Below are 20,099 nucleotides of genomic sequence, written 5' to 3'. Positions count from 1 at the left end.
GTGTAATTCTTCTGTATTACTGTAAAATGAACTAGATAGATTTTCTATTGAAATATAATCAATTAATAGATTTTTCCAGGATGTGATATGTATGGAATTTCTAGATTTTCAGTTCATGAGGATAGTTCTCTTGGCGATAGCTAATGCCACTAGGAGTAACTGACTGTTTGTTATTTAAACTGATTACGGATATATCGCCTAGTAAACAGAGTGATGGAGAAATTGGGATGTGACATCCCATAGTGATGGATAGTGATTTAATGACATTTTCCCCAAAATTTTTAATTGGAGTACAATACCAAAGGGCGTGTATATATGTGTCTGGGTTATTTTGGGTACAATGTGAACATGTTTCTGAGGTGAATCCCATTTTAAACAATTTTTGTCCAGTTAGATGAGATCTGTAAAGTACCGTGTACTGTATAAGTTGCAAGTTGGGATTTTTTGTCATGAAATAGATATTTTTGCAGATCTGTGTCCAGAAATCGGCATCAGGAGTGATAGATTGACGTCTCTATGCAGCTAGCAGACGGTTGGTTTAGCCTGTCTGTCTGCTCCCTAGCCTGGGCTCTGAATTGTCACAAATTAACTAGGCCTCTTCGGAGACTATGAGCTATACTACAAGAAATGAGAGCAGCACCTTCCCGAGTGGGATGGACACCATCCTGCCCTAACAGGCCAGCTTTGCCCTCAAAGGTCTTCCAATTGTCTATGAAGCCCACGTTGTTTTCGGAGATCCGGCAGTTCAGCGACCATAACCTGCTGTAAGCTATGTCACCATGTCTTATTGGGATGGGATCAGAGCATATTACTTCATCAGACATCACCTTCGCTAATTTTTAAACACCTCTGTAAAGTTACCCTTACTAACCTCTGACTGACGAAGGCGTAAATGTGTAGTCTGGCTACACGCTCCCCTACCAATACTTTGCAGTCACTGATCTCTTTTAGATTACAACGTCGACACAAGATGTACTGTAGTCCACCTGAGTGCTTCTGCCTCCGCTCTTATATGTCACCCTATGTTTCTGTCTTTTCTGGAAGAAAGTATTCACTACTGCCATTTCCATCCTCTTTGCAAAGTCCACCATAATCTGTCCTTTTGCATTCCTGTCCTGAAAACCAAACCTGATTATCACATTCTTATGTGATATTAAAATCTACATCAGTCACCACTTTCTCACCTCTGGGGATGCCCTGCATTACTTCATCTACTCCAGAAATCTCTCCAGAATTTCTCCTTCTCTTCTAACACACATCATACCTGTGGGGCATAGCCACTAACAACATTGCACATCACACCATCAATTCCCAGCTTCAGACTCACCAACCTATCTGATACTCTTTTCATCTCCAGGACATTCCTCATAATCTCCTTTTTCAGGTTAACTCCTACTACATTTCTGTTTCCATCCACACCATGGTAAAACAACTTGAACCCTGCTCCTAAGCTTCTAGCCTTGCTACCTTTACATCTGGTTTACTGGACACACAGTATATCCACCTTCCTTCTATCCATCATGTCAACCAACTCTCTAGCTTTCCCTGTCAAAGTACCAACATTCAAAGTCCCTACTGTCACTCCTAAATTCTTGCCTTTCCTTCTTACTTTCTGCCTATGAACACGCCTTCCTCCTCTCCTTTTTTGACCAACAGTAGCCCAATTTTCCTGTTCCAAGGAAACCCCATCCTGCTTTTCTCAATGACTACCCTCACCTCAGTATGTAGCCCTCACCTCATGATGAAGTCTTTTGAACTGCTGGTCAGAGACTCCATCATTTCTTCACTACCGGACACACTGGATCCACTGCAGTTTGCACACCGCCCGAACCGCTCTACAAACAATGCCATCTCTCATCTCCTCCACACATCACTCACTCACCTGGACACTAGGGGGGAGAATTATGTTAAAATGCTCTTCATCGACTACAGCTCAGCATTCAATACACTCCACACTCACCACTAAGCTGAAGCACCTGGGACTTAGCTCATCTCTGTGTCAGTGGATCTCAAACTTTCTAATTGGTAGACACAGGCAGTAAGGATGGGTGGACATGTGTTGTCCCAAAAAACCTTCCCAATCTCCTCCTGACCGTCAGCAAGACAAAGGAGTTGATAGTGGACTTTAGCACTAAGCAGGAGAGCAACTACCAGACCCCCGCCATCAACAAGAGCCCAGTGGAGAGAGTGGACAGCTTCCGATACCTCAGTGTTCACATCATGCAGGACCTGTCATGGACCTGTCACATCAACACCATGGTAAAAAAGGCCCGCCAGCGGCTCTTTCACCTTAGACGTATAATAGACTTTAGACTGCCCTCTAAGGTGCTAAGGAACTTCTACTCCTGCACCATAGAGAGCATCCTGATGAGAAACATCTCAACCTGGTTCGGGAACAGCACCATGCAGGACAGACGAGCCCTACAGAGGGTGGTTCGATCAGCTGAATGCATCATCTGTACCAAGCTTCCCGACCAATCAATCTACAACAAGCGGTGTCTAAACAAGGCCAGAAAGATAATAAAAGACCTCAGCCATCCCAACAATGGACTGTTCTCTCTGTTGCGGTCAGAAAAGTAAGTAAGTAAGTAAGTAAAGTTTATTTATATAGCACATTTCTCTCAGCAAGCTGACCAAAGTGCTTAACAAAATCAAGAGATAAAAACATAAAATAAACAAATAAGACAAAATAATAAAACAATAAGACAGTAAAACATAAATAAAATCCAATCAAAGCCTGGGAGTAAAGGTGTGTTTTCAACATCGTTTTAAAAATTGTAATAGATGGAGCAAGACGGATGTCCAATGGCAATTTATTCCAAAGACGGGGGGCGGCGACTGAAAAAGCCCCATCACCCTTTGTTTTTAATCGTGATCGAGGGACAACTAAAAAAGCCCTGTCAGAAGATCTTAAAGATCTGGAAGATGAAAAAGGAGTAAGTATATCTGTAAGATAAGAAGGGGCTTGACCATTAAGAGCTTTAAAAAAAACAACAACATTTTAAATTGAATTCTAAAATAGACAGGAAGCCAATGCAGAGAAGCTAAAATTGGTGTAACATGATCAGTTTTCTTTGCCCTGGTCAACAGCCTTGCAGCAGCATTTTGTCTCCAGGTCTTGAAAAGACAAAAATGATTTCAGTGTCGAAATGATACGTAACTGATAAAAACTATTCTTAACAACTGTACTTATTTGCTTGGTCAAGCAGAGTTCAGAATCCACTATGACACCAAGATTCCTGACCTGGGTGGAGACTGAGGAGAAATGTTTACCAAGCTAATTGATAAGATCACCTCTTAATTTTGGGGGCCCAAAAACGATAACTTCTGTTTTATCTTCATTAAGTCGAAGAAAATTATCAGATAACCATTTCTTGATATCCGCAAGGCAGGCGAATAAGGGTTCAATAGTATCGCCAGCCTTCAATGGTAGATACAACTGGGTATCATCAGCATATAAATGAAATGAAAGGTTATGCCTCCTAATAATATCTCCCAAAGGCCGCATATATAGATTAAAAAGAAGTGGACCTAAAATGGATCCCTGTGGTACTCCACAGATAATAGGAGCAACAGATGAAGAGAACTTACCTAACTCAACAGAAAAGGACCTGTCCCTAAGATATGAACTACCTCATTTCAAAGCAGTACCCCTGATCCCAAACAAATGCTCTAACCACCAAAGAAGAATATTATGATCGACTGTATCGAAGGCAGCTGTAAGATCAAGAAGCAACAGAACTGTATTTTTGCCACCATCAACCACAAGTAAAATATCATTTAATACTTTAAGCAAAGCAGACTCAGTACTATGATGGGCAGAGAAACCAGATTGAAGAGGTTCTGTTAATTTAGCTGCATTCAAAAATGAGGTCAATTGTAAATATACAACTTTCTCCAAAAGTTTTGATACAAATGAGAGCTTAGAGACAGGTCGATAATTATCGAGGCAACTTTCATCCAGCCCCTGTTTCTTAAGCAAAGGTTGAACAACAGCATGCTTAAAACATTTCGGGACTACCCCAGCAGCTAGGGACGAATTTATCAATGATTGAATGGCAATACCAATTTCAGAAAAAGAGGCCCTAATAATCTCTGAAGGAATTACATCAAGTGAGGAGGCAGTTGTCTTCATCTTGTTGACCAAATCACAGAGTTCTTTCAAAGAGACATTTTGAAAACAAGAAAAAGAAGCCGGACTAGGCAGCAAAAACAATGACAGATCTGATAACTGCAAGGTAAAAGAGGAGTGAATAGCTAACACTTTCTCCGAAAAAAACCTTTAAAAATTTTCGCAAAGTTCTGTTAAGGGGTTCCACGTGAAACTGACAACTTGGATTAATTATTGAGTTAATTGTAGAAAACAAAATCCTAGGTCTATTAGAGTGTGTAGCAATCAGGTCTGAGAAATACTTTGACCTAGCTAATTTTGCTGCATTCTGAAAGTTAATCAAACACTCTTTAAAAAACTCATAAGACACAGTTAAAGAATCATGTTTCCATTTCCTCTCAGCTTTACGACAAGCCTGCCTAAGAGAGCAGGCATTGTCATCCAGCCAATAATAGGATTTCTGCCTGGGTAATTTCAACTTAAGTGGTGCAATAGAATCTAAAATATTAGAGCAAGATGTATAAAATAAAGAAGTTAGTTCATCAGGCTCAATAGAAGACTCAACTGCCTTCAAAAAGGATTCTTCAACAGCATTAGCACGATATATTTCACTAAACTGAGAAGGAATAGCTGCATTTATGCAACAAAGTAATAGCCCACATGCTTTTTCACACCTACAGAGTTCACAACATGGACATTAAAAGCAATGGGAGTGTGATCAGAAAAGAAGGCATCATCTATGTTTATGTTTTCTACAGCAACACCAATGGACAAGATAAGGTCCAGAGTGTGACCATGGACATGTGTTGCTCCATTTATATGTTGCATAAGACCAAAAGATTCCAAAATGTTAAGAAATTCAGCAACCAAGGGTCGACCTGGGCAGCACACATGTACATTAAAATCACCCAATAATAACATTTGGTCATATGACGGCGTAATAAGAGTTAAAAATTCACAAAACTCTATCAAATTTAGGTGGCCTATAAATAAGCGCGCAGAACACCGCATACGAATCTGACTCTAGCACAATACATTGTAACTCAAACGATGAATAACTCCCAACAGAAACCGTCCGTATATTAAGAGATTGTTTAAAAACCATAGCAACCCCACCGCCCTTGCCAGTACACCGTGGTACAAAGTGCTTCTGCTCCCCAAAGGCCAACACAAAGAGACTGAGGAGGAGCTTTTTCCCGCAGGCTATACGAGCTCTTAATCACAACACCACATAGGACCTAACACTCACAGGCTCGCACATTTTGCACACCTCAGGACTGCAACTTTTACTTTTTACTAGGACATAAACAGGGGACATAAATTAACTTGCACTTTACCTTTAACAAAGTAAAAATAAATCCCAACAGATAAGTGTCTTCATTTGTGTGCGTAGGCACTGTGTGTGTGTGTTAATCTAAAGTAAGCTCTCCTCTCCCCTTCTTGTCTTACACAGTTACCCTTCCTCCACTCTTTCATGCATGCTCACGCAAACACACGCTTTAGAAAAATAAACAAGAAATCTCTCTAATGACACTTGATTGGGCGACACACTAACAGAATCACTGCTGTAAAGTAAAAATAAAAAAAAAATTAACTTGAACTTTACCTTTGAAAAGAATCGCGACAGAGCAGTGTTTCTGTGTAGAGCAGAAAGAAAAAGTGTGTGTGTGTCTGTGGGGGGCTTTGCAGAGAGAGAAAATGGATCTTTAACTAATGAAACTTGCTTTTGCTTTACACGTGCACTGTACACACACATATACAGACACAAAATAAAAGATGTTTTACGCGCACACACACGTGGTCACAGTGTTATAGTAAACAGTACATGTGTGCACGGATGTGTAAGAGACGCACACTAAGACCCAGCAGGGGAGACGATTACCCACAATTCCACAGCGCAAAAGAGTAAAAAACCATTGGTTCAGTTGTGATCATGTGACGCTCTGCATCAAAACAAGAAGCACATGTGTGATACATGATACATGAACTGTTGCAGTTACGTGTCCATTACAGCCAACCTCCACCAGTGCTGTATCTTCACCTGGAAATTGTTTATTTTCGTCATAGCAAATATGCCCACCGTGGATCGCGCTGGAGGTTTCAGTTCGACTCTCCAATTTCATCTTTCTGGTCTTCAAATCCCCGTCCTCGAAGGAAACACACTCATACTGCTGATCCTAGTCTGCTAGTAAGGCTCACTAAGGTGACTTCCACGAATACTGGTAAGAACGATCTTTCATTCGGACTGTGGAATCTACGTTCACTGACCAACCAGGGGCCTTTTGTTTATGACCTGCTGACGGATCGTAAGTTCGATTTCCTCTGCTTAACAGAGACCTGGCAACAAAGCAATTACTTGAGTCTGGCAACTTTTTTCATTTAAATCATTCTACTCCTCCTGGATATGTCTTTACTAGTAAACCACAAACTGTTGGCCGAGGTGGGGGGATTGCAATATTGTATAAGGCGAAATGGAAAGTTGTAACCGGTGGCCAAAGGCCAATCCAGCATTTCTACAGGAATTTTCTACATTTTTAACTTCTCTTTGCTCTCTGTCCCCTAATGTGGTGTTGATTGGTGATTTCAATATCCATGTAGATGAATCAGAAAGCTCCTTTTCAACAGAGTTTTATCATGTTTGGATAGTTTTGGACTGCAGCAATTCATCAAAGCGCCTACTCACTCAAAAGGTCATACTTTGGACCTGGTCTGCTGCTCTGGCGTCATCCCCGATAATTTTATTATTAATGATTATTACAGTCTGATCACATGTTGGTGTTTTTTAATGTTGTTCTATCTATAGTCAAGCCCAATTTAAACCGTACCATGACTTTTCGTAATATTAAAAACATTGATGTTTCAGTGCTCTCAGAACGTTTGTCTACACTTCCATCTATCAACTACCCTTTAACTCCTGATGATTTAGTTCAGCACTACAATGATCATTTACAAATCATCCTTGATGTTTGTGCTCCATTGAAAACCAGGAAGGTCTCGTTTGTCAACTCTGCCCCCTGGTGTACTTGTGAACTTTGCCATCTTAAGGTCAAGAGTTGTCGCTTGGAACGATTATGCACTAAGACTGGACTTGCTGTTCATAAAGATTTCTATGCTGATCATATGAAAGCTTACAAGACTGCACTTTCCACTGCAAGAATGAACTACTATGCTGGTCTTATAGGATCTAATGAGCGAAACACTAAATCACTTTTCTCTGTTATTAACAAGATCTCAAAGCCTACTGAGCTTTCAAAATCTCATACTCCTTCCATTGAATTATGTGAAGATTTTATGCTTTATTTCAATAAGAAAATTAAACTGATCCACCAGCAAATGGTTCCACCCAGCTCTAATCTTAATATTTCTTCTGGTCAAATGCTAAGGGCTGACTATACCTTTTCTTTTATACTACCAACTAAGGAGGAAGTTTGTTATATTATACAAAATTCCAAATCTGTTACATGTCAACTGGACCCTCTACCGACCCACTTAGTTAAAGCTGGTTTACCTTTCCTATCTTCCTTAATTATAGACATCATGCATGCATCACTTCTTTCTGGTAGTGTTCCCATTGGTTTTAAAACTGCAGTGCTAACTCCAATCCTTAAAAAAACAGGCCTTGACTCAAGTAAGTTCCTATTTCAAATTTGTCGTTCTTGGCTAAAACTCTCAAAAGGATTGTTACTTCCCAGCCCCGTGATTATCTTTCCAGTAATAGCCTTTTTGAAAGGTTCCAATCTGGGTTTCGTTCTCAACATAGTGTTGAGACTGCACTTGTAAAGATATCAAATGACTTGCTGTTGGCTGCTGATTTTTGACTTTTTTTTTACTTTTACTCCTTGATCTTAGTGCCGCTTTTTATACTGTCTCACACACCATACTATTAAACAGATTTGAATCTATCGGTATTACTGGTATAGCCCTTCTTGGTTTCATTCCTATTTTTCTGATCACACACAATTTGTACAAATTAAACAGTTTCAATCAAACACTACTCCAGTTGTCACTGGTGTCCCTCAGGGCTCTGTGCTAGGACCTCTCCTGTTTCTTATCTATCTTCTTTCAATAGGGAGCATATTTAGGAAATATGGCATTCAATTTCACTGTTATGCAGACGATAGCCAACTCTATCTATCCTCTAAACCTTCAATGATGTCTCTTCCTTCTGCTCTTGTTGGGTGCCTTGAAGAGTTAAAGGTTTGGTTTTCAAAGAATTTTCTCAAACTGAAATTCTTCTTGTGGGCACAAAATCAACATTAGGAAAGGCAAACATTTCTTCTGTTTTAATTGACAATCTTAATGTTCCTCTATCCAACCAGGTCAAAAGCTTGGGAGTCATCTTTGTTCAAACACTGTCATTCTAAGTCCATATTAATAGTGGCACTCTGCATTCTTCCATATTAGGAATATCAACCGTTTACGTTCCGCCTTTTTATCGAAGAGTACGGCTATTCTTGTGCATGCTCTTGTTACATCTAGAATTTATTATTGCAATGCTTTATTTTATGGGCTTCCTTCAAAAATACTTTATAAATTACAGTTAGTACAAAATGCTGCTGCTCGGGTCATATCCAAAACTTCTAGTTTTCAACACATCACTCCAGTTTAGCAAAATCTGCACTGGCTCCCTGTTAAATACCGTGTAGATTTTAAAATACTACTTTTAACCTACAAAGCACTAAACAACTTGGCACCTTCATATCTTTTGGACCTTCTTGATATACATATCCTGTCGCGTGATTTAAGGTCTGCTTCTGCAATTACACTCCACGTACACAGACAGTTTCTATGGGGTCTCGGGCCTTTGGTTATGTGGCACCTTTTTTATGGAACCGACTTCCTGTCGAGGTCCGCAACAGTCCAAGTCTCCCAGTTTTTAAATCTCGTCTGAAAACCTGTTTGTTTAGACAGGCTTATGTAATGCAGTTTTCTGTCTGTTTTGTTTTTAAACCGTTGTTCTTATACTTTGACTGTAAGGTGTCCTTGAGTGCCATGAACTGTGCCCATTAAATAAAATGCATTATTATTATTATTATTATTATAATACTCGGTACTCGTAAACCAAGACTTTCCGAGTCAAAATTTATTACAAATCTTTGCTTATCTTGCGGAACGCTCGCAAACCGTGTTACTCGCAATCCGAGGTTTTACTGTATATATTTTTCATTATATATTTTCATTATATATTCTTTAACTTCTTTATATTTCTATCTTATTCTAATATTTTATTTTCATTTTTTTTCTTATTATTATTGCTGTATATTATGTACATTTAAAAGGTTTTTTTAATTCAGGTTTTTTTATTTTTTTGTAATATTGAAGTCAACAGCAGTCGTATAAGCATTTCACTTCATATCATACTGTGTATGACTGTGTACGTGACAAATAAAAAAAAAAAAATTTATTTAAATTTAAATTTAATCATGAAACCATCACTTCTACCGTAAAAGTATGTTGAAAGAAACACTTTGTTGCATCAGGGCATGGCCAGCTTGCATCATAGAGGGGAAGAGGAATTCCCAAGCATATCAAAGAATTCCTTAGGACAATGTGAGAATGTCTGTACAAAGCTGAAACTCTATAGAATTTTGGTGATGCAACAGGACAGAAAAACAACATGCGCCTTTTGGAGCGCCTTTTGGAGTGGCTGAGCCCGGATCTAAACCCAATAGAGATGCTATGAAATGACTTAAAGAGTCAGACACATGGGATATCCAGCAAAGAGTAGGCTAAAATCCCCCCCCCCCGAACGATGTGCAGGTCTGATCCACAGCTACAGGAAGTGCCTGGTTAAGGTTATTGCTGCCAAGGCGAGAGTTTAACCAGTTATTAATTCCAAGGGTTCACTTACTTTTTTCTGCCATTTTGAATGTTAAATAAGTGTGTTCAATGACCTTTTCAGCCATAAAGTGAATATATATTGATGGTTTTGTATGTGTACCTGTAAGCCGACACGTATCTTCTTGGTGAGTGCTCCAGGAGGAAAGGCAGCCCTCACCATTGGAACAGATTTACTGGTTAACACTCCACCCTCTGGACCCATGTAGTCGCTCTCTTGTTTAATACGAGACACCACTGCAAAGTATTGTGGGAAGTCTTTAGTAATGATTCGGCAGATATGCTTCTTCTCCAGCTCCACAGGGCTATCCAGTTCTAAAAAAAAAAAACATACATTAATTAAAATAAAAATTACAAATAGATACATACCTAATACAGTAATGGTAATTTTGCAGGCCATACAAGCACATCTCAAAAAACAGAATATTGGGGATTTTTTATTAAAATTCGTTTACAGCACATAAAAAAACAGTATTTCCAAATATTGCAATATTTAATAATTGTTGAATTTGAGCTAATTACTTTTCATACGGTACAGGTGCGTCTCAATGAATTAAAATATTATCAAAAAACTAAAACCCATATTATATAAATTCATTACACATAAACTGATATATTTCAAGACTGATATATTTTAAGCCAATAATTTTGAAGATTATGGCTTACAGCTAATAAAAACTCAAAATTTAGTATCTTGGAAAATTAAAATAGTACTTAAGACCAATAAAAAATTTAAAATAAATAAAAAAAGATTTTCCTCATGAAAAGTATGAACATGTACAGCACTTGGGCGGGGCTTCTTTACATGAATTACTGCAGCAATGCGGCGTGGCATGGAGGCGATCAGTCTGTGGCACTGCTAAGGTGTTATGGAAACCCAGGTTACAGAACACCAGATCATAAATGTAATTAAAGGCACATATGGCACATACACAAGAAAATTCAGTCTATATATATATATATGAACAGTTTGACAGTAAAATGAGATAACTGCTAAATGTTTGTAGTCTTTAATTTTTTTAATTTATTTTTAAAATAAAGCAAGAAATATTGCAAACTTATAGAGAATATTTTGTCCATGGTTTCTTTTAGTCACAATTGTGTAAAAAAAAAAAACACACACAAATGTCAAAGTATTATGCAAAAAATTTTTGGTTATATCAACATGAATTTTGTGTAATTTTTCCATCTCCTACAGTTTTGGCACAATGGATAAATAGACCTGCAGTTGTATTTGGGTTAGGTTTGCAGCTTAATATTAACGTTGTGTATAATAAAAAGTTTAAGCATGTAAAATGAGTTCCCAACTCAACTCAACTTTATTTGTATAGCACTTTAACAACAAGAATGCCCCAAACTGCTCTTCATCGACTACAGCTCTGCATTTAATACCATCATTCCCTCCACACTCACCACCAAGATGTAGCACCTGGGACTCAGCTCATCTATGTGTCAGTGGATCTCCAATTTCCTAACTGGCAGACCACAGGCAGTAAGGATGGGTGGTCATGTCTCAGCCTCTCTCACTCTCAGCACTGGAGCCCGCCAGGGTTGTGTTCTGAGCCCCCTGCTGTACTCTTTGTTAGCTCAGTGGTTAAGGCATTGGACTACGGTTCGGAAGATCCCAGGTTCAAACCCCACAACCACAAGATGCCACTGTTGTGCCCTTGAGCGAGGCCCTTAACCCTCATGAGTATCATGAGGTAAAAATGTAAGTCGCTCTGGATAAGAGCGTCTGCCAAATGCCTAAATGTAAATGTAAACTACCAGACCCCCATCATCAACGAGAGCCTAGTGGAGAGAGTGGACAGCTTCAAATACCTCGGTGTTCACATCACGCAGGACCTGTCATGGTCCTGCCACATCAACACCGTGGTGAAAAAGGCCCGGCAGCGTCTCTACCACCTCAGGCGCTTGAGAGACTTCCGACTGCCCTCCAAGATGCTCAGGAACTTTTACTCCTGCAGCATAGAGAGCATCCTGACGGGAAACATCTTAACTTAGTTCGGGAACAGCACCATGCAAGACAGACGAGCTCTACAGAAGGTCGTGCGCTCGGCTGAGACTGAGGAGGCACAGGCGATATGGTCTCTCAACCAGGTTAACACACAGGACTAATCATCTCGGTGTTTCTTCAATGTTTCTGCAACATTGCACAGTCACCCATAGACATTTCTCATCTGTGCACACACCCCACACTGCACATCTGCACACACATTGCAACATTTGCAACATTTGCACACATATTGCACACTTGCACTCACGATGCTCATTTCCACACTTCTGGACATTTTCCATTCTTTCCACTTCTTATTTGCTTTGCTGATTTGCTTATCTTAATCTAAATTTATTTTGTCTTATAAAGAAAAGTTTTATATTTCTTGAATGTCTTTGAAAATTTTTATATTTTGGTCTAACTTCTTATAGGTGAACTATTTATTTATTTATTGCTTCTTTTTATTTTTCTCTTATTTACTGTTAATTGTTCTGTTTTTTTTTTTATTTTAAGGTCAAAGGCGGTTGTGTAAGCATTTCACTACATATCAATGTACTGTGTATGACTGTGTATGTAAAATAAAATTAGAATGGCGCAGTGGTAAAGCGCTCGCCCTATCATCCGGAGATCGCTGGTTCGAACCCCGGGTGATGCTGTTTTCCTCTCACAGCCGGAGGCACAGAGAGAGCTGATTGGCCGAGCTTTCTCGGGGGGAGGGATGAGAGGTACTTGTGCTCCCACATTAGTCACGGCGCTACAGCCAATCAGGGGCGTCTGTGAGCTCGCGCACACGGAAGGAGCAGCTAGCGCTTTCCTCCGAGTGTGTTACTCCGCCCCTAACGGTGCGTGAGCGAGCAGTTCGAAAAGATGCGGTCGGCTCGCGTCACGTGGTTCGGAGGAAACACGGGATAGCTTTCGTCCTCCCGACTGAGTGGTTGTAGTAGCCTTGATGTGTGTGGGAGCCCCCTAGTGACGGGGAGTAATTGGCCACGACTAGATTGGGGAGAAAATCGGGGAAAAAGAATTGGACAGGACTAAATTTATAAAAAAAAAATAAATAAATAAAAATAACATCACACACAACATATCCAATCAACCAAAATACAGTGAAACCTCGGCCCGCAAGTAATACAGTTTACGAAGGACGAGCAAAGATTTTTAATAAATTTTGACTTTAAAAAAGTCTTGGTTTACGAATACCGAGTATCATCTATCATGTATGCACATCTTGCTTTAACGCTGAGCGTCACATGATCATGCTATGCTTCTTAGTATTTTTCCTTCTGCTAACACTCCTCTCACTGTTCTAGGAGATTTCAACCTTCCATCTGACAAACTCCAATCTTCTCTTCTCCCTCTCCTTAACTCCTTCTCTTTAAATCTAAAGGCAAGGCAAGGCAAGTTTATTTGTATAGCACATTTCATACACAGTGGTTATTCAAAGTGCTTTACATAGAAGAAAAGAAAATAAACATGAAATGAAATAAAAGATAATAGCAATAAGACATTTTTACAAAAACTTTTAAATTTCATTTAAAATAAAAATAAATGCAGTTTGCAACAAAACTTTAAACTAATTAAAATTTAATAAAAAATTGTAAGGGCCATATTTCATTCTTGTAATTTGTTGTTGTGTGTATTTCATTTCAATCTATTAGTTAAGCATTAAGCATTAAGTCTGTTAGTTAAGCATAAAGCATTAAGTCCATTAAGTGTATTAGTTTAAGCATTTAGTATTATACTCGTAAGTTGTGACATCATTTCATAAGTTGTTCTGTGACATCATCCCACAGTGATGTAGCTGTATGTCTAGCACGCATGTTAGTTGTTCAGTTGCTGTTAAGACACGGAAGGATACAGAAAGGTTTGGAGCACACAAGCTTTTGACCGTGATAATGTGATAACGTGATATCGTGAGACTGTAAGCTAAAAGATACAGTAAAATAAGTTGTTGTCACTGTAATCTACTAAAGCTACAGAACACAGTAAACGACTTGTCGTGACTACAGTGGATTTATGCAAGAAACTGTAACAACCGTTGTACTTTGATGTTGAAAATAAAACAAGAGACAAAGAAATCAACAAACGTCTGGAGTCGTCAGTGAAACTGTGTAACAAAAAGACACGCGTCAGAACTTGTGAATAACATGCACGAACAAAAATAAAAGACTAATTTAAACTAATAAAAACAATTTAAAATGAAAATAAAAACAGTTTAAGAAATTAGATAAACATAAAATAGTACAGTCAGTTCGGACGTAGCACAGTGCTCATTGAATAAATGCACAGCTGAACAGATGAGTTTTGAGTCTAGATTTAAATGTGACTAATGTTTTAGCACATCTGATCTCTTCTGGAAGCTGGTTCCAACTGCGGGCAGCATAATGGCTAAAGGCGGTCTCCCCTTGTTTTGTGTGAACCCTTGGTATTTCTCGACTCGATCCTAACGATCTGAGTGGTCTGTTAGGGTTATATTCAGTGAGCAAATCTGTAATGTATTGATTTATAAACAAGTAAAAGTACTTTAAAATCTGTCCTAAATGTTACAGAAAGCCAGTGTAAGGACTTGAGGACTGTTGTGATGTGCTCAGATTTTCTGGTTCTAGTCAGAATCCTGGCAGCAGCGTTCTGGATGAGCTGCAGCTGTCTAATGGTCTTCTTGGGAAGGCCGGTGAGGAGACCATTACAATAATCCACCTTGCTGGTGATAAAGGCATGGACTAGTTTCTCCAAGTCTTTGAGAGGTTTTTGAGATGATAGTATGCTAATTTAGTTACTGCTTTGACATGACTACTGAAACTAAGGTCTGTCTCCAGAATCACCCAAAGATTCTTGACTCGATTTTTAGTTATCTGACCCCTAGAGTGAAGGTACGCATTTACCTTCAGAGCCTTATCTTTGTTTCCAAATGCAATGACTTCAGTTTTCTCCTTGTTTAATTGAAGGAAATTCTGGCACATCCAACTGTTAATTTCATTAGTGCATTTGCAGAGGGAGTCTATGGGGCTAAAATCATTTGGAGATAAGGCTAGGTAAAGCTGGGTATCATCAGCATAGCTGTGATAGGCAATTTGGTTCTTTTTTCATTATCTGACTTAGAGGGAGCATATACAGGCTAAACAGGAGCGGTGCAAGAATTGAGCCTTGTGGGACTCTGCATGTAATGGACATCCATTTGGACTTGTGCTCTCCTATACTCACATAATAACCTCTCCCTTCTAAGTATGACCTGAACCATTTGAGTACCATCCCAGAAAGCCTGACCCAGTTTTCCAGTCTTTCTATTAGTATGTTATGATCGACAGTGTCAAACGCAGCGCTAAGATCTAGCAGTACCAAACTGATTTTGCCGGAGTCAGAATTTAAACGAATATAATTTATTATCTTTAGGAGCGCTGTCTCTGTACTGTGATGCGCTCGGAAACCAGATTGAAAACTGTCTAGGTATTCATTTGAGTTTAAATGGTTGTTCACCTGATGAAAGACAGCCTTTTCAATAATCTTACCTGTAAATGGTATTGGTCTGTAGTTATTTAATACGGAGTTATCAAGATTATTCTTTTTTAGAAGTGGCTTAACAACTGCAGTTTTCTGAGAGTTTGGAAAAGTCCCAGAAAGAAGTGAGGTGTTCACCACTTCTAATAAATCTGTTTCCAAACAGTTTAACACACTTTGGAAGTGTGTCAAGGTCGCAGGTTGACGATTTGAGGTGCTGCACGGTTTCTTTTAAGATGTTGCTATCAATTGTTTGAAAGACAGACATAGTAACTGTTTTGTGAGGTTGTGTTCAAGTTTTTCTGATCTCTGCACAACTTGATGTGTTAATAGCCCTCCTAATATTACTGACTTTCTCAGAGAAAAAGAAAGCAAACTCATTGCATTTGCTGTCAGAGAGCATTTCAATAGGAATCTGACTTGTAAACAGCTGCCCTCCCACACACAAGGCAGGGAATTCTCTCGACCTCGTTTTTTGCCGCCCTTCCCCAGTCACAGATATCACTACTATTCCTCTTTATAAATCTGATCATTACCTGGTATCCTTCACCATAACCCTTCCTATTCTATGTAAACCTAACCAAAATGTCTCTTTTACCCGCAGAAACCTTCACTCTGTCTCCCCTTCCTCTGTGTCTTCCTGCACCCTATCATCCCTCCCAGACCCAGATTCCTTCTCCTCTCTACCACTAGAGACTGCGACTGAAACTTTCCTCTCCTCTCTCTTCTCATCCATAGATCTCCTTTGCCCGCTGTCATCTAAACCAAGGAAGACATCTTGTCCTGCTCCTTGGCTATCTGATGTACTGCGCAACAACAGGAGAGAATTAAGAACTGCAGAGAGAAGATGGAAGAAATCGCAACTTGATGCAGATCTCATCTCTTACCAGACTCTTCTCTCCAAATTCTCATATGACGTGACTTCTGTCAAAACTACCTTCTTCAGAGAAAAACTCCACAACATTTTCTCCTCACTACTTAACCCACCGACTCCTCCTGCTCCTTCCTCTCTGACTGCTGACGATTTTGCCACATTCTACGATGGGAAGATTGCAGCAATCCGCCAGTCCTTCGCTCCCAACCAAACTCCTACGGCAGAACCTCAGGACCTTCCCTTCCCTCCCTTAGCAGAATTCTTCAACCTGTCCTCTGATGAGGTTCAGCAGATCATCTCGTCATCTAACCCCACCACCTGTTCATTAGACCCAATCCCTTCCACAATGCTCCAGGCCATCTCACAAGACCTCCTTCCCTTCCCCACAACCATCATCAACCATTCCATATCATCTGGTCATGTTCCTGCTGCTTTTAAGAAGGCAAGGGTTATTCCCATCCTCAACAAACCCTGCCTGGACCCATCAGAAGTTAACAATTATCGCCCGGTATCACTTCTCTCTTTTATTTCCAAAATTCTTGAAATAATTGTTTATAACCGAATGTCTCTTTATCTCTCACAGAACAACCTTAATGATCCCAACCAATCTGGATTCAAAGTGGCACATTCTACAGAGACTGCCCTTCTGTCAGTCACTGAGAAGCTCCATGCTGCTAGATCTGCTAAACTATCATCTGTCCTCATGTAACACTTGGATTTATTAAAATCTCTAGTTACTTTGCTACGGGGTCGAGAATCAAAATATGGGCTTGTAAACTGCACTTCCGGTATTGCGCAACCGTGACGGGACAATATAAGACGCGACACAAAACTAGATGTAAACCAAACCAAAGTGTATTATACAAAACAAACCAACAACCAAACAAACAAGGTGCACCAAAAACAATATATACAAAATATATACAAATATAAACAAAGGGGTGGAGTGTAAGCATGTGTGTGTGTGTGTATGATAGTCCAGTGTCAATGATATTGTTGTGTGTGAAATGGTGTACGGGAGAGATGGCTCGGTCTCACCGGTCAAGATGGAAAGTCCGGGAGCACGAGAAAACGGAACGAGAGGTGAATTGTGAGTGTCCAATAGGATTAATCCGCCCGGGAACAGTAATCCTTTGGATCCGCCAAACAAACTCTCTCTCTTAAACAACAGCGCTGTGAATCTCATCTCTCCATCTCGGGCCGCTTGCCGGTTCCGGCTTTATACCGGCACACGTGACCCGACGCCACTTCCGGGTTCCCTCGCGTTGCGATCGCGCATGCTCGCGAGAGCTTTCCCTGTGACCAACACGGTCTATGGGGACAAGTAAAACCATATAGGGCCCATTTCATAGTGCAGGTGAGCTGCATTAGCTCCGTAACCCTTTCCCTGCTATTAAAAATGCCCCTTTATGTGGCTGCGCTACATAGACCCCCCCCCCAAGCCTCCGGCGTCTGAGGAGAACGTCCGTAAAAGCGCTTCAGATTAACCACGTTCAATAAATTAGTTTTTTGTGGATTGCCCCAAGACACTGTGTAGTTAATTGGTCGTCTTCTTTTCTTTAATTCTGCTGGTCCCTCCCACTGGGGCGCTAGCTGTGCAGAAAACTTCTTTGCTGGGGAGGAGAGTGAGTGAGTTCTCATCCCAACCAGTTCTCCCGGGTGAAAGTGCGCTTCTTTCCTTCGGGTATTCTGATATCTGGCTTGTTGGGATTTAGGATGTTTTACTCTGTGTTCCACTTCCTCCGTGATGAATCTGTGTCTGTCCGGTGATGAGTAGTTTGTATAAGTGGGTGGAGATGGGATATTGGTGAGCCTTGCTAGTGGTCTGGGGTTGTCTGTTCTGTGTCGTTGACAAACGCTGCATGTTCTTAAGTAGTGCCAGAGGTCCTTTCGCACCGTCGGCCACCATGCCACATCAAGCAACCTCAGCAGGGTTTTTAGTTGCCCCTGGTGTCCTCCCCTGGGATTGTCGTGGAAGAAACGTAGAAAGGTTCTAATTAATACCTTGGGAACCACCAGCTGGAAGTTCACCAGCTTCTCTCCGCATTTTACTGGTAACAGGCGATATAATGCCCCCTGATGATGCTCGAATGAGACCCTCGGATCTAGTGTGCTTCGTGGATGGTCCGTAGAAAGCAGCTTTAAGATAGAAGGGTCCTCCTGTTGGGCTTGGATTATCTCACTTATGTCGCTGGGTAGGTCGGCGGAAGCTTTAGTGTTCGTGATGGCTAGATATGGTTCGTCATCGCTTTTTAGTCCTGGGGGGTCTTGGGAAATGGTATCAGGACCCAGATTTAAACAGTCCTCGCAGTCTTTCTCTACCCTGGAACCTCTCTTCACCAGCTGTTCCACCGTGTTCACCGTTCCTCTTAGACATCCGGCCACTTTTGGGTTGATGTTCAGCAGGATTCGCCCCACTAGTTCTTCCTCCGAGATATCCGGCTTCCACTTTAGACAGAGGGCACGGTAGTCATAGGCAAAGTCCCTCAGGCGTTCTCCTGGCTGCTGTACCCGAGACCTTAAGTTGACTTCAATTTCTGTAAGGTAGTCCTCAGGTAAAAACGCCGCCATGAATGCCTGTTTAAAAGACTTCCAATCCTTCACCTTGCCTTTCTCCGCCTTCCACCAACTCAGAGCAGGTCCTTGTAGAACCGAGCCGAGGGTTCCTAGCAGCTCTGGGCTGGTCAGTGGTCTGATATCCAGATAATTCTCGGCTTGCTCCAGGAAGTTGAACCCATCAGCTGTCTCTGAGGCGTTGCCAAAGGCTGGAAACTCCACGCGTATGGATGGTTGAGCATGAAGAGAAGCAGAAGAGGGTGAGACTGAGGAGGTGGGCTGAGCAGAAGAGTGTGATTGAACACAAGGAGGAATGTCGTAGATATCCGGACTGCTAGGGTGCCTTACCTTGGCCGTAGCTGTAGTAATTGAAGTGCTGGGGGAATGTGGATCCTGTAATTGTTGTGCAGGGGAGCAGGCCTGTAACCTGTGGCTGGTGGGCATACGAGTGAGACGCAGTCTCTTTATCTGGTTTTCCCAGATGACGTCACGTCGTAGAAAACAGTCAACGATGGCTCTCTCCATTTTCTCGAGAGCCTCCTGGCAGTAGCGCTTCAGCCCTTCCAAGCTCGCGTCCACTGCGTCACGAAGACTGATTTCCCGGTTGACACTGCTGTCTAGGGACTGTCTAAAATCCCGCTCTACTGAGCACACTTTATCTGTAAGCGCCACCATATCCACCTTGCATTGATTTAGTTCATTTTGTAGTGTGTGCACCACATCAATATCAGAAACATGAGTAACATTATCATCATGCCTATCAGATATATATAGAGAACTAATCAATGAAGCTATTTCAACTGTATGGTTACGGCGTGTTAAAAATGCCTCATCCACATTATCCAGCGCATAACTACCAACAGCAAAGTCGGCTTGGCTACCATTAGCATTAGCATTATTTGCATCCATTTTGTTCAGCCACGACACACAAAACCGGAAAATACCCAAAAATACAGATTCCCCGTACGTACGGGCCACCACTATGTAACACTTGGATTTATTAAAATCTCTAGTTACTTTGCTACGGGGTCGAGAATCAAAATATGGGCTTGTAAACTGCACTTCCGGTATTGCGCAACCGTGACGGGACAATATAAGACGCGACACAAAACTAGATGTAAACCAAACCAAAGTGTATTATACAAAACAAACCAACAACCAAACAAACAAGGTGCACCAAAAACAATATATACAAAATATATACAAATATAAACAAAGGGGTGGAGTGT

General features: G+C 40.8%; 1 protein-coding gene across 1 annotated transcript in view; it reads right to left on the bottom strand.

Annotated features, from left to right (window-relative positions):
- The window catches only part of LOC128535336 (ankyrin-3-like), a 142,810-nt gene that overhangs the window by 107,203 nt on the left and 15,508 nt on the right, over positions 1-20,099 (bottom strand). Inside the window, exon 5 of the mRNA XM_053509207.1 lies at positions 10,053-10,264. Coding sequence (XP_053365182.1) covers positions 10,053-10,264 — 212 coding nt within the window. The remainder of the gene's footprint in view (positions 1-10,052; positions 10,265-20,099) is intronic.

This window comes from Clarias gariepinus, chromosome 13 (assembly GCF_024256425.1).
Source record: "Clarias gariepinus isolate MV-2021 ecotype Netherlands chromosome 13, CGAR_prim_01v2, whole genome shotgun sequence".
Taxonomy (NCBI): domain Eukaryota; kingdom Metazoa; phylum Chordata; class Actinopteri; order Siluriformes; family Clariidae; genus Clarias; species Clarias gariepinus.
This window is presented reverse-complemented; position numbering and strand designations above follow the sequence as displayed.